We start from the raw sequence: 14,620 nt of genomic DNA, 5'->3' as shown, positions 1-14,620 counted from the left end.
AGCTTGTTGAGTTACTCCCAATGATCGTGCCAATTCTTCTTGATTTTAACACGAGTCTTGATCAAGTAATGCCTCCAATTCTGCATCTTCGAAAACCTTCTCTTTTTCACCTTTATGCCGGTCTTCGACGTCAAAATCACCGTTCTTGAAGCGTTGAAACCACTCACAACACGTTCTTTCACTAATAGCGGCCTCACCATAAGTATTTGAGAGCATTCGATGAGCCTCAGCCGCAGATGTCTTCATATTGAAGCAGAAAATTAAAACCTCCCGCAAATGACGAGAATTTGGCTCGTAAACTGACATTTTCAATCGAGAATAACTTTATGATGCAGACACAAATCGACTAATGTTTCTATGGGGTTATGTTGACAGATGCCCAAGTTTATTGTATGACGTCTATGATCTATTTATTTCGACCACCACTTACCGCTAAAGTCATCTATAGGAAAACGGCGGAAGCAAAGTTGTACACCTAATATTTCGCGCGCTGGCGGCAAGAGGGGCTCGGAAAACGATACGGTGCCGGCAAGGCATGCCTCACTCTCGTATTTCTAGCAATTAACGCGTTATTCATCGAATTCCGCAATCATGTCTTACAACACGACGTCCTAAATCGTTTAAGAAACTTTGACTTCCTCTTCACGAAGACGTGCGCGCAGGAAATTTTTATCCGAAAAGATCTCACGGAAAAGAACATTTTAATTTGTGTAATTGAATAGGGACCAAGCGAAAATTTGGTTACACAAAATGATATATCTTTATTACTCCGACCGGAAACATTCGTCTGAATGAAAAATTCAGCTGCATCAAAAATCGATTGAGAACAAATCGACTGCTTCCTACAGGAATTTCTCTATTCCTACATGGATATTATAGTTCTTATTGACGAATAAACCTACCCAAAGTTATACTCTAATTTTTTTTCATTAAAAAAAATTTTTTTTTTTCAAATTTTTACATGTGTTTTGTTTAAACATTTTATTATTTATACAAATAATTTTACGCATTTAACTTCATGTTCATAATCAGCAAACCAAAAACGCCTATATCTTGTATTCAATTTTATTTCTTATGCATTTTTGTTGCACTTATTAATGATAGAATTGAGAACATTAAAAAGCTATAAACGTGAAATTCAAAGTGCGTCAAAATGAAAAAATATGACCTAAATATTTTTTGTACTTCTACATTTGTGTTAAATTAGAAAGAAATCGGAGTGTACCTTCGATATAGGTATACTCCGATTTCTTTCTAATTTAACACAAATTTGTAAGTTGTGAGAAAAAATATCTAAACAATAAAGAAATATTTATTCTTTATGGATACTAATAACATATTACATATTTACTTATAATAATGTACAAATTTTTTACAGAAAAAAAAAAACATTTTATATCCGTTGGTATATTTATTTAATTTTCAAATAAAAACTATTTTAAATATAAAAATATCTTATTTAGTATATATATTTTTTCTTAATAAAATTTGTTAGTAAATAGATTATTAGTAAATAACATGTAAGTAAATACATTATTAGTAAATAACATGTTAATGTTATTTATATAACATTTATATAAATATTTTTAATACTCTTTGTGTATTTTTGAACATTCAATTATACACACCGACGGATTAAGATTTGATTAAGTGTGTCATCACTACCTATCTCGATCAAATATCTGTTATTTTGTGTACACTTTTTCTCTCAGTGCGCAATCGAATTTCTCATCTGATCCCAATTCTTCCTAAGCAACGGGAAATTCAGTTACACCGGCGTAGTTGCTTTTCTCGTGTAATTACGTCGCGAGGAGTCACACATCGATCGCGGCGTCAGCGTGTTGGCGAGGCGTCGAGTTAACTGAAGTCGCGCACGGAGAATCCCGAGAAGAGATACAAACGCGATACGAGCCTTCGGAATGACTTCTTCCCAAGAGGAGCGGTTTATTAAAAAATGTATAAGCAGCTTGTATAAAACGTATTTCTGCGCCGAGATCGACCTCGTTTGTATAGCTTCTCTTTTCCTCTCTTTTCCTTTTTTCTTCCGCCGATATTATCGCGCGCGCGCGCACACACACGTAATAATCCCGATACAGTTAGACAAAATGGCTGGAAAGTACGGGCTATTGCGCGGCGGGATTTAAAGGCCGGCTTTCCCCGTGGCTGGCTTCTCGTGGGCCGTCGCGCGTTTCGATTTAATATACGCTCGATGCGCGCGCCATTATTTCGACGATTTAACCGTACGGTCGGTCGGTCGGTCGGTCGGTTGGTCGCTCGGTCGTCCTACGCGCGTTTTCCCAACCGACGGGATTAGCCTGTGCGCACCGTGCGCGAAAGGGTCGACGAACCCGATGGAAGTAAAAGTTTCGTACCTCTCCGATCTCCACTCTACATTTGTGAATTAATTATTCTCGCGTTACGCGATACACCGCCGCCGCCGCAACCGAACACCCAACACTTCCCCCTGGCTAGCGTTTCTCCCTCCGTGCTGAACAATCTCGTGAAAAAATCAAAATTTCATTCGTCCTTATCGTCCGGCCGATTTAGCCCTTGTAAGCGTTCGTCACGAAACAGCCGTCGCTTAAAGTAGAAAAAAAATATCACGACTGCGCGAAGCGATGTGACGCAAAAAAATTAATATCTCGGCGAAGCATTATGTTGTGCGATAATTGCGGGTTTTTCAGGCATTGTGAAACGATTGCATTTTTATGTCGTTATAATTCTGCGAAGTGCATCATGAATAAAATGGCGCCTGCATTATTTCGTAAAATTATAACAGCTTAAAAGTAGTCGTTTCATTTTTATCTGAAGAATTCGAAATTATTATACAATTTGATATTAATCTTTTTTTAAAAGAACTGCGTGTATATGTGTGTGAAAATAGCCAGCACAAACGTACTCTGCACGGAGAAAATATTGTGGTAAAAATTACGTTAAAGTTATGTTTCTTTTTACGTTTCCCTTAATGTTACGATGTTTTCGAAAAGCTGAGCAGTATCGACATTGTGCTATAAATTATTACAGAAATGACAAATTTCTGGTATACATTGAAAAATCTATCTATCTGTCTATCTATTGATCTATCTGGTATACAATAAAAAAAGAACATTCAAGCAATTCAGTATAAAAAGTCAAGAGAAGTCAAATGTACAATATTTTTAATCAAATATATAATAATTCTAACTCTGTATAAGATTATGTATCCAAGATTACAAAAATTTTGTTGCAACTTTTGCTACAATATCTCCTCCGCTTAGATATATGTGCTCCATATAAAAGAAAAAAGAAACAACGCGACATTTGAGACTGCACCGCTGCAACTATGTTACTGCAATCGCTGCAATTATGTAAAACTCTCCATAATATTTGAGACTCATGTATAATGAAGACTCACCAGATTATAGACTACGTCGCTTTCTCGCGACTTTCTCTATTTTCGGCCGATCGCTTAATACCCGGTCAGAGCTCGTAAATCTTTCCTTGTCACTGAAGGAGATTGACTATCGTCGAGGGCAGTTTCGTTTTCCGCAAGCTAAAGTAAACGAACTCGAAGTAGAAATCAAGAATAGCACACTAGCCTCAAAGAACACTAATAAAACGTGTAAATTTTAGTTGCAACTAGAACAATACAGGCGCACGCGCTATTTAGCTAATAAAAAACAATAAAAAATAAAAATAAAATAAATTTAAAATATACTTATAATTAATAATTATATTAATATTTATATATTCTTCTTAATACTCTCTCATTCTCATTCATTCTTCTCTCTTATTCTTCCAGATTCTCTCTCCCTCATTCTCATACTGTTTTAGTTACAATACTTTAATTTTCTACTATCTTTCCTCATTCTCTCTCATTCTTTCTCATTCACTTGCATATTTTCTCATTTTTTCTTATTTAAAAAAAAATAGAAAAAAAATAGAAAAAATAGAATCTTTCATTTTATTTTATTTTATTGTGTGTATAGTGCAGATTTCACCGGATTTTCGCGCGAAACGCGTTTCATGATACGACTATCATAAACACACGGTGATCCTTCAGAAAATTCAGGTCGTAAGGGGCTAAAATTTCGACCCGGGGAAAATTTCGATTCATGGTCATTAAGAGACGCTGGAAGAACATTAATTATTAGCCAAAATAAGTTCCCGTTGATTGTCCGTCGCACACCATCTCATTCATTTCGCGAGCTCGGAAACAAGCCGCGAGAATTCTCGGCGCGCTTCCGCATCGCCGTAAGCCTATTTCCCAACGACGACGACGTCGTGACGAGACCTCTAAAGCCTCCGCCTCCGCCTTCTTAACGCGATTTTTATTCCGCCGGATCCTCGGCTCGTTCATATCGCGCACCACGAAGATACGACGTGCATGCGAATAGAGCCAACGCGCTCCGTGCACGCCTCTCTCGCCGCGGCGTATCATTCCCCCGATATTGTACGGAGCTAAAATAACCGGTCTGTCCTTCTGCGGCTCTGAAATAGACGGATAAACGAAGACTATAAGCGGAGAAGAACCTCCCGAGCCGCGCGTATTTGCGTGCCGAGGTGCTTCGCACTTCGAAACTATGTCATTTCGCGACCAACGCTCGGGAATATATTCGCGTATTAAATAACGCCGAGAGAGAATAATATATCAGTATGTGACGCAGCACTTGCCATGGCAATCGCGGGCGAGGTCACGTAGGTCTCTCCAAAGATCTAATTACTTTGAAAGAGTACAGCGAATTTCTGCGCGGAGAAAAAGAACCGGTCGAATTAACATGATAATGACACAACCAAGCTAGTTGAAGGAAACCGAATTTCCGGGGCTTGTGGACCAGATATTCGCCCCTTAAAAAGCAGAAATTCTGTCTCCTCCCACTACACTTAACTCCTGCTGATTGTCTATCGGGCGCTACCTCACACGGAAAAAAAGATTTGGCTGAATTAACCAAATATCTGGTCGAACGATCCAGAAATTCCGATTGAAGTAACCCGAATTTTGTCGAAGTTAACAAGATTTTTGGTAGACTAACCGAACATGTCTGGTTATTAATAAATCCTGTTAACTTAAACAGAATTCGAGTTATTTCAGTCGGAATTTTTGGATCGTTCATATTCGACCAGATATTTGGTTAATTCAATCAAATCTTTTTTTTCCGTGCACTAATCGCGTTTAGTTGTGTTATTGTTATGTTAATTTTGATTAAAGAAAACAGAACTTCTGCTTGTTGTAAACAAAATCCAGTTCTTAAGAGGATGCTGTGTGCTTAAGTCGATGACGAACAATGTCAATAACGATCATCATTAACACAATCAATCTATTCTTTTCGTACTTCTTGTACATACAGCTGTATAAAAGTATAAGTAGTATAGTATAAGAGTGCAGCTGTATAAGTTCTAGAACTTACGTAAATGTGTGTTACTTTGTTTTAGCATATTCAGCGGAAAACCTAATAGACATTTTTCTGTAAACTTTTCGGATATTTTTGAGAATTCAGATACAAAAAGATGTAGCAATGTTTTTTAAAAATTTTCTATTTGAAGCATTCACATTTTCGATATATATAAGCTGCGGAAGTTTTGGAACAGCCAAATATTACGTTGACAGCGCTTGAGATTTTACATTAAAAATTTTTTTCTCGTTTTCATCACATATTGAGCAATGCTCCTATTTTTGCACGTGTTTCCATTGCATAAAAGCACTTGTAATTCTGTAACCAATACGACGTAAACTTTGCAGAGAAATGTCAGTATTCTATCGGCAAAGTTTTCAGCATCCCCTTAAGAACCTGACATTCTGCCAAAACTTACTCAGATGTCTCATTGTCGCGTTAATTTCACCAATGTTTTTCTCCGCGCGGATCTCCTGATACTGTGAATTCTATATCGCGATACGTCGCTCAGTAAATAGAGGACGCTTCGTCCTCAATCGCTCGTGCAATCGAAAAAAGTGTCCTCGATACCTTCGTGACACTTCGACGAAGGGCAACTTCAATTGCTGACCAAGAACCAATTATCGTGAAGAAGAGCGAAATCAGCCTCGAATTGACCGGGGAATCTGTTGCTCCGTGCAATCGCGATGACAGATCGTGTAGTCCGATATATGACGCTTGTCCTTCTACCTGCGCGGCGTAGAACGATGTTGGCACATTGATCGTACTAGTTGCAGAAAAACTGGGACAAAAAAAAAATAATTAACATCACTGAAATTATTTATAACGCCAATTATATTTTCTTGCTACTCCACACGGAAAAAAAGCTTTGGTTGAATTAATCAAATATCTGGTCGAATATGAACGATGCAGAAATTCCGATTGAAATAACCCGAATTCTGTTTAAGTTAACAAGATTTTCGGTTGACTTAAACAGAATTCGGGTTATTTCAATCGGAATTTCTGCATCGTTCATATTCGACCAGATATTTGGTTAATTCAACCAAACCTTTTTTTCCGTGCAGCAAAGAAGTAACAGTAGCAATATGCATCCAAGTTACTACTATCACTGATATCACTTTATTTATAAGGCCAAGTAATCTCATTTTAAGATTTGCATGTAGAAAAATAAAGATATTCTCCAAGCAAGAATATTCTTCTTTTCTAATAGTCTTTTCGCATACACTGTTAAATATTGGAGGGTCAAATTTAAACCAATTTCTTGAGTTAAATAATATTTAGTTATTTTTAACTATCATGTGTGTCAACATTTACTATTTTAACACAAAACATGTGTTTAAAAAAACAACCACATCTAATCAATCCGTTTAAAACAATATTAAGTCATTTTTTACTAAAACAAAGGTTACATTAACGTGCACATAATAAAAAATAAACTAAATTTTAGTACAATAGTAGTACTATTATTTAGTAAATAAACTAAATTTAATACATTTCTTAAGTTAAATTATTTAACTCCATTACATTAGTTAAATTAACGACATATTTAGTAGGAGCAGTGGCGACTTATAGGAATGGTTAAAAGTAACTCAAATTGAGTATAATTTGACACTACGGATTTAACAGTGTAGTCGATTCCTTGATTTAGCTCGAGATTTGATGCCGCGCCCTTTATGGATTTCTTTTCGACGTTTCACGTGAACATACCAGTTTAGCTCTTCAGGAGACTTGTTCATTAGAGGAGCGACCTGAGACTTCACCAACCGATTTGTACTGTTACCTTTGTGTAACTATGTTAGCAGGAAATAGTCGTGTCCTATTTAAGCGACGAATGCTCAAATCTACACGTGCGCGCGCGCGCGTGTGTGTGTGTATGTGTGAGAGGGAACGTGAGATTTAGATTCTCCCATCTAAAAAATGAGAGGGAATTACGACAGTGGACGCCTCCCTCGCGTCTTCCCCGCTCTCATTTACGATTTCTGTCTAGTAACGACGAGCGTTCTATTATAGGGACGTAACGGCGACCTTGTACGTTAACTCGCGCGTCGCACATGCGACACGGCCTCACGTGCGAGCGATTTTTCCGCCTGAACGAGGCTGAATGTGAGAAGAGGCATTTTCGATTTTAAACACGCATCGATCGTGAGATGCGTGTCCTTGCCCTTTCGTAGTCGCACGGACTCGGCGAGGCGTTTAAGGTCGTCGGGATGAATCCCGCCCGTAGGAGACCTTACGCTGTTCGAGCGCGCTTTGTGTGACGCGGGTGGGGTGGGGGGAGGGGGGAAGGATGGGAGCGACAAAGAATGAGAGAGAAGCCTTGTTAGTGCGTAGGATTATGTAACTTTCTATATGCGCTCATTAAACGGGATCAGCTGTAGACACAAGAGTGCGTGGTGTGCGTGCGTGTGGGTGCGCGAGGCAAATAAAGAGCCATAAATGCGGAAAATCCAGCCGACATTGACGCCTCCACTAAGAAAAGGTGTTCGTTATTTCTAACTGCTCAGATAAACTTCCAGGTCGCAAGACAGTTCAGAAGAGAAACTTGACTATTTTTCAATTACGTTTGTGAGACAAATATACTGAATCGGCCATTAAAGGAGGATGTCGGAGAACCGCGATTTTTTGCTCACGAGTGGAACCTAAAATTCGGATTCAGATTTTCATTTTACATTTTACATATTGTTTCGAGCAAATTTGGATAATATTTTTCGCATTTCTATTTCGTTATTCTGTGTGATAGATATGAGTGTTATATTCATCACTCATGAGGAACCCATCTTTACAAATCGACAGCAGAGCTGCTGTCAAACTTGCGCCTGCTTATTTGGGTGTAGACAACCCACGATAAAAGCTCGACAATGTTTCCAATTATACATATATTTATGAAGCAAATATACTGTACTGAATTAGTCATAAAATTTATATCATACAACAATGTAGATTTTTGTTATATTAATGTCGCAAAGAGGGTTTACTCGAAGTTGCACACAGATTTTCATATTACACATTTTACGTGACATATTTTCAGCGAATTCTAATAATTTTCTCGCATATCTTTCGCATTTATATTTCGTCATTCTTTGTAATAAATATGAATATGCCATGTGTATCACTCAAGAGATGCGCCTTGACAAGTCGACTGCTGCCAAATTTACGCACACCTGCCTATCTGGGGATAGAGTCATTCGCGGCATCCAATGCGATCCAACGTAATGCCGTGTTTCCTCCTTCTTGCCCTTGTTATACGGGGAACCGTATCTGAAGAAGGAACGTTATTGTCACCGATGAAAGTGGTCGTTAATGTTCGCTTACGAGGTGCGTCCGCACTGATTATTATCGGTGTGTTATAAGGCGATTACGGTCGGTTGATGACGGTGAACGTACCGTACTCAAGACGAATTCGTCGCGGTCTGTTTAGCTGATTATACCGTGAATAGGAACACCTCCTACGCTACGTGCTGTTTCCCCTTATCTTGTCGGATATATGCATCAAAGTTATTGTTATAATATGCACGCGTAAAATGCATCAAGCCAGCTTTCGCCGTTATAATCGGCATCTTGTGTTGCGCTCCACATACATATCGCATAATGAATTTAATGATAATAAAAAGTGGACAGACTTATCCGTAACAATGTGGAGTATTGAGAGCACGGGACGCATCTGCATTCCTTTTATAACTGTTGAAATGTCACGTTTGCATTCTTCAACCCTTTAGCTACTGTTGAGTTTTGTGGACGCGGAAGTCTACTGTATAAGCACAGTATTTTTTAATAGTATTAGTTTCAATTCTTAATAAACTTTATTAATCGATTAGCTCTATTGAGGTAAATGTACCAATGCCTGGACACGTACCTAATGTTGATCATTCTTATTGTTTTTGTATTTAAATACGAATATTTAAACTTTTAAAATAGAAAATATGTGGAGATATATTGAATAGATTGGTGAGACAACCTGTATATTCTATGCTGCAAGTTGAGATATTCGTATTTAAGGGCCAAGACAATAAGAATATTCAGGATTAGATATGTGTGTGCGCGGTTATTGATATTTTTTACCTCTGCTGATAAGGATACAACAAATTACATAGGATAGATTTTTATAATGGCGCGTATTAGCAAAAGGGTTATCGAATTTCTCGGGTTGAAATAAATAAATTTTACTACGCGTTACGTTCGAAAGCACACACTTCATCTGATCTTCTTTTTCTTACAGTGGCGAAAAAGATGCCGGCGATAAGAAGGAGAAGGACAAGAAGAAAGGTGAGTAGTATAGCCCGCCAGTTTTAAAGCTTTCGAGAGACTTGCAGATCGGAGTTGCTCGTTAATATTGATTGTAAATTCAAATTGATCGCGTACTTTCTTCTTTTTCTCTTCGTGACTCTTCGCTTCGACACTGATGACTCGAGTCGCCTGTCCATATTGAGAGTTTCGAGTCGAGTGATTTTTCGAAAGGCTTTTCACGACATCGAGCAATGCTAACAACATAAAATTACGTCTGTGTAAGCCCTTGGACTTGACGACTGCCTTTATCCGATTTCAGAAAATGCCGTCCAGCCACATTGTCACATCACACTGAAATGCACACGCGAGGTGAGTGACTCCTTCCGGCCTGCGTCTTAATTTAGACGCAACCTTGTGCAAGAGGAAAGACGCCGGATTTACCCGATAAAGAGATTGAAAGAGAGAGAGAGAAAGAGAGAAGAAAAAGAGGATTAAATGGGCGAGAGAAAGGGGGAAAGAGAGAGAAAGAAAGAGAGTGACAAACTGTCGACAGCTTTTGCATTTCCTATGTTCTATACTTAGAAATCGTAGAGTGGTGACGCGAGGCAACGGGATCATTATCCGTTCCTAAATTTACAGATCGCCGGCTTCAATGGTCTGAGCGACGCCCTGAAGAGGCTGGATTTCCTATCCGCAGTGCACGACTGCCGTCGATTCAACTACATCGTCCGTCTGCTGGATCTTCTGGTCAGTCACAGAATGGGCGGTCTCAGCGGTTGCGCACAGAGAGTGCTCTTCAACATGCTCGAAGAAGTTGCTCTGGAAGGTAAAGCAGCTCCTCGAGTACATCCCTCGCGAGACGCATCCGTCCCGAGGCGATCCCGCGATAAAATGCTCCGCGGAGTACGTTTTTGTCTCGAAAGAGAAGAATCAAGATCGATCTCCTGATTGTTGACCGTTTGTTTCCAGTCTCGCTGTCGCAACAGCAGACCGGCAGACTGCGACGACTGATAGAGAGAGTTCGGGCCTTCAGCGCCGGCTGCTGCTGGGGCGGCAGACCTCTAGGCTCCGTTATCCTTTGGGAAAAGCACAAAGCGGCTCTGGAGAGGATCCTGCAGATCGCCTCGTCTATCACCATCACTCAGGTAACAACAACAAAGGCTCGCATCAGTGAGCTCGTATGAAGCCATTAGGGAATATACGACACGTACTTTATGAGAAAATATTTGGAATCAGAGAAAAAGGGATCTACACTCAGACCCAGACGTTTAGATTGATGTGTGTGCAAAGGACTTGTAATTGTTCCATTAAATTCTCGTATTAAAAGAAGAATAAGAAGTCGAAAATGTCGAAAAAAATATCTCGATGTTGTCCATTTCATTCGTAAAAATTTTTCTTTTTTTTTTTAGTTGAGACTAAACTAACTAAACTAACTTGTTACGCCTCGTTTTTGTATTATATTTAAATTAAAAATTATTAATCTTTCGAAACTGAATAATTCAGTCTTCTATTTGACAAAGACGACAAATCTTTTGCGCCAACCTAATATTTGATTACCTTTTCTCCGCGACAATATTAAAAGATATTTATTAAGTCTCATTTTTCCGCAAGTAACACCTTGTTTTGGCTTGATTTTTTATGATTCTTACTCTTAATCACTGACTTTACTTGAAAAGTTTCTGCCTTTTTCGGTAGTGAACCGGCTGCTTTGTACGATAGAGATATATGAATGCTTCTAACAGAACGTTAATGATCATAGATAATGGCGCCGAATGTTTGTCCTATGAATAATAATATTTTCCATTGAGCGCAACAAAGTAAAATTTCGTTTAATAATCGAGAAAAACTTTTTCACTCATCCAATATACAGTTGCTGATCGATAACGAACGACTATTCGGTTGCAGCCGGACGAGGAACAGCAACCACAGTGGTCGGACTTGCCCCCCGAGTGCCGTCGAGAGGTCCTGCTCCGTTTGAGCGACCCGCGCGACATCGAGGCTTCGTCCGAGGCCTGCGAGCATCTCGCTATTCTGGCGCAAGAGCAGAGAATCTGGCGCGAGCTCGCTCAATATCACTTCACGCCGCAGCAGATCGCCACTACCAGGCAAAATAATCCTGGAAAAGACTGGAAAACCATATTCACCATCGCTCGGCGGTTAGTACCGGTGGCAAGTTTCTTTCAAGCGCGATTTAAGTCCGGTACTAGTAGTATCGAGACTCTAACTACGTGAGAAGTATGCAAACAATACAAGAATAAAGAGAATAGGGATTCTTGATAGATATCTAAACGAATAACAGGTCGATATGGCTTATTTTATTCATCAAAATTATTAATCCCCCGAAATTGGGTAATTTCGTTGTGCATTTTACTTGATAAGTCTTTCATCAACTTAATATAAATTATTTTAGGTACACTAAGCACAACAACTCAAGTATCTCTTTGTACGCCTTCGAAAAGTGAGCAAACTTCTAAAGATTGTAACTAGTTAAGAAATAATGATAGAAATTGAGATAGCTTTCAACAGCTTGAAATTTTAACTTTTCATACCTGCTTTTAAATAAGAATCTTGATTACCTGTTATTGTTATAAATTTTTTTTAACCATCTCAATATTATTTTTGAACAAGTTATGCTCTTTTGAAGTTTACCTACTTTTCGAAGGCGTATGATATTTTAAAAAGATGTGCAAAAATTTTTCCGTCTTTTTCAAGATAAAAATGATTTTAATTTTGAAATTTTGAAAAAATTTTTAGAAACATTTTTAATTTAAAAAAATTAACCATTTTTACGTATGAAATCAATAATATCGACTTTAGACATCTAAAGAGGACTTTCTATTTTCCTTTTAACACCCAAGTTTCCTATGAGAAAAATGACTTAAGAGAAAAATGATAAATCTTTTGCACCAACCTAATGTTTGCATGTACATCGAGCTTCAAAACAGTTTGAGCAATTTTTTTCGATGCAGTTTGGAACATTGTCAATAGTTGTTCAACGAGAGAACTTATGGGAATTAATCAAGAACAAGTTATCTCATTGAACCATCGGCTGCGTGCGAAACTGCATCGAGAAGAGTGCTCGAACTGTTTTGAAATTTAGTATACAGTGTATTATAAATTTATGTATATCAGATACGCAATTTGTCCTTACCGTTCTTTATTCACTCACTTGAGAATTAAAAGTACGTGTTTAAATTGCATTACGTATTGTATCACGTTACTGTCTTCCTCAGGTCGTTCGGATTGCGGGAGGAGTACGCCGAGATGATTCAACTGTGCCGCAATTGCCGTTGCTTATTCTGGCGGTCGCTGGGCCACCCTTGCATCGCGGATCAAGATCCAGCGTTTCAGGAGAAGCTGGCGGATGTCGATCAAGCGTCCCTCCACGTACCGATTCCTCCGCAGACCTTCCTGAAATTCTTCTCGCTATGAAAGCTTTCGTGTATCCTGTGAGAGGCAGAGTGCATGGTGTGCGTTTTGCGTGTGTATGTGCGTGTGAGTGTAGCGTGCGTGCATGTATGTGTGTGTGAATGAAAAAAAATACGGAAGCTATGACGCAACTATGAATGTGATTATCGCTGAACGGGAGTGAATGCCCGCGCGCGTGTAGGAGATAAAAACTAGAATGACGTTTAAAAATGTTGCTCTGCACTTAGAAAGAGAGACTCTAACGTTATCTTCTGAAAAGAAAAAAAGTATATATTTAATCCGAGATATATATACAAACACACACACATATATATATATATATACTATATATTCTCAAGTGTACCGGGCGCAGCCGCGAGATGCAGAGATCGGTATGAGAAATACATTTTCGGCGGAGAGTTCGACGTCGGTTTGCCTTGACAAATATCTTCACTTGGGAGGCCTACTTACCTCATAATCGAGCTTGAGTGTTTGTGGAGTACGAGATGCCGTCGGGAACTTGTCGCTAATTGGCGAGGCGGGAAACACAGAGAGGCGCGGGTACTCGCATAAACCCTACTCGATTCACGCGGATCGATATCTCCTGAGGTTCTAACTTTAATTGCTTCATAATTAGCGACTTGCGCGAGTTTCATCAAGGTGAAATCGGCGCCGAACTCGTGTGCGCGTTAAGTTGGTACGAAAGATTTGGAAGTTTCCTTATTGGATTCTCGTAAGAAATTTGTTTGTTAAGAAGAGAATAGGAAATCCTTGTCAGAGATGCCTAAGAAATATCGAGTTGATATTTATTTTGTTCGTGAAAGGACCCCGCACAAACCTTATGGAAAATGGGTCCCGGTGGATTTGGCTGAAACTTTGGAAATTTGTAGTTTACGTGATCCTGATGAAAAGTTCTCATTGTCTCAACTTGATTCATTGAGCCGTATGAGTCCTAGGAACCGTCGAAAGTAGGAAATAAGCGACTGCCATCGCCACTGTATAGGTAACCATCTGGTAATTCCTATCCCTTCCCTACCCTCTTCCCATTTCTCTTTCTCCCTTCCCCTCTCTTTCTCCTCTCTCTTCTTCTTTAATTAGTTTCCGTTATTTTATGTTAGCTTGCTTTCATTTACATTACTTTGCGTGATTTGTCCAAATACCTTTTCTTGCGATGAAGGAGTGAGGATTTAATGTTATATCAGATCCAATTGGATCATCCGGATTACAAGAATCTGAATGTCACTTTAAAAGGTTTTACCGTCGACATTAGCGTTACCCAATGTGCACACGCACACGCACACACACACATACACTTTCACACAAACGGCCCTTTTCAGGGCCACATAATGTGCAAAATTCCGATCGCGCAACCTCCCCGTGGTGCACATTGGGTAACGCTAATGTCAACGGTAAAACTTTTTAAAGTGACATTCAGATTCTTGTAATCCGGATGATCCAATTGGATCTGATATAAATCCTCACTCCTTCATCGTAAGAAAATATATTTGGACAAATCACGCAAAGTAATGTAAATGAAAGCAAGCTAACATAAAATAACGGAAACTAATTAAAGAAGAAGAGAGAGGAGAAAGAGAGGGGAAGGGAGAAAGAGAAAT

The 14,620-nt window shown here is 39.0% G+C and overlaps 1 protein-coding gene and 1 long non-coding RNA gene across 2 annotated transcripts in view; one reads left to right on the top strand and one right to left on the bottom strand.

The window, feature by feature from the left end:
• LOC116840412 (F-box only protein 32) overlaps positions 1-13,904 on the top strand; it is a 28,461-nt gene extending 14,557 nt beyond the window's left edge. The window contains exons 2-7 of the mRNA XM_032807089.1: positions 9,589-9,635; positions 9,916-9,965; positions 10,236-10,422; positions 10,566-10,741; positions 11,502-11,752; positions 12,830-13,904. Of these exons, the coding sequence (XP_032662980.1) occupies positions 9,589-9,635; positions 9,916-9,965; positions 10,236-10,422; positions 10,566-10,741; positions 11,502-11,752; positions 12,830-13,028 (910 nt within the window). The 3' untranslated portion in view covers positions 13,029-13,904. The remainder of the gene's footprint in view (positions 1-9,588; positions 9,636-9,915; positions 9,966-10,235; positions 10,423-10,565; positions 10,742-11,501; positions 11,753-12,829) is intronic.
• LOC116840415 lies at positions 1,416-7,234 on the bottom strand. Its single transcript, XR_004377356.1, has 3 exons — positions 7,080-7,234; positions 5,943-6,153; positions 1,416-4,470 (listed from the first exon to the last, which is right to left on the bottom strand). It is a non-coding gene; the product is annotated as an uncharacterized LOC116840415 (long non-coding RNA).
• Positions 13,905-14,620: the final 716 nt, after the last annotated feature.

This window comes from Odontomachus brunneus, unplaced genomic scaffold (genome assembly GCF_010583005.1).
Source record: "Odontomachus brunneus isolate Ranch 3 - 2012 unplaced genomic scaffold, Obru_v1 Obru_scaffold_009, whole genome shotgun sequence".
In the NCBI taxonomy this organism is placed as follows: domain Eukaryota; kingdom Metazoa; phylum Arthropoda; class Insecta; order Hymenoptera; family Formicidae; genus Odontomachus; species Odontomachus brunneus.
This window is presented reverse-complemented; position numbering and strand designations above follow the sequence as displayed.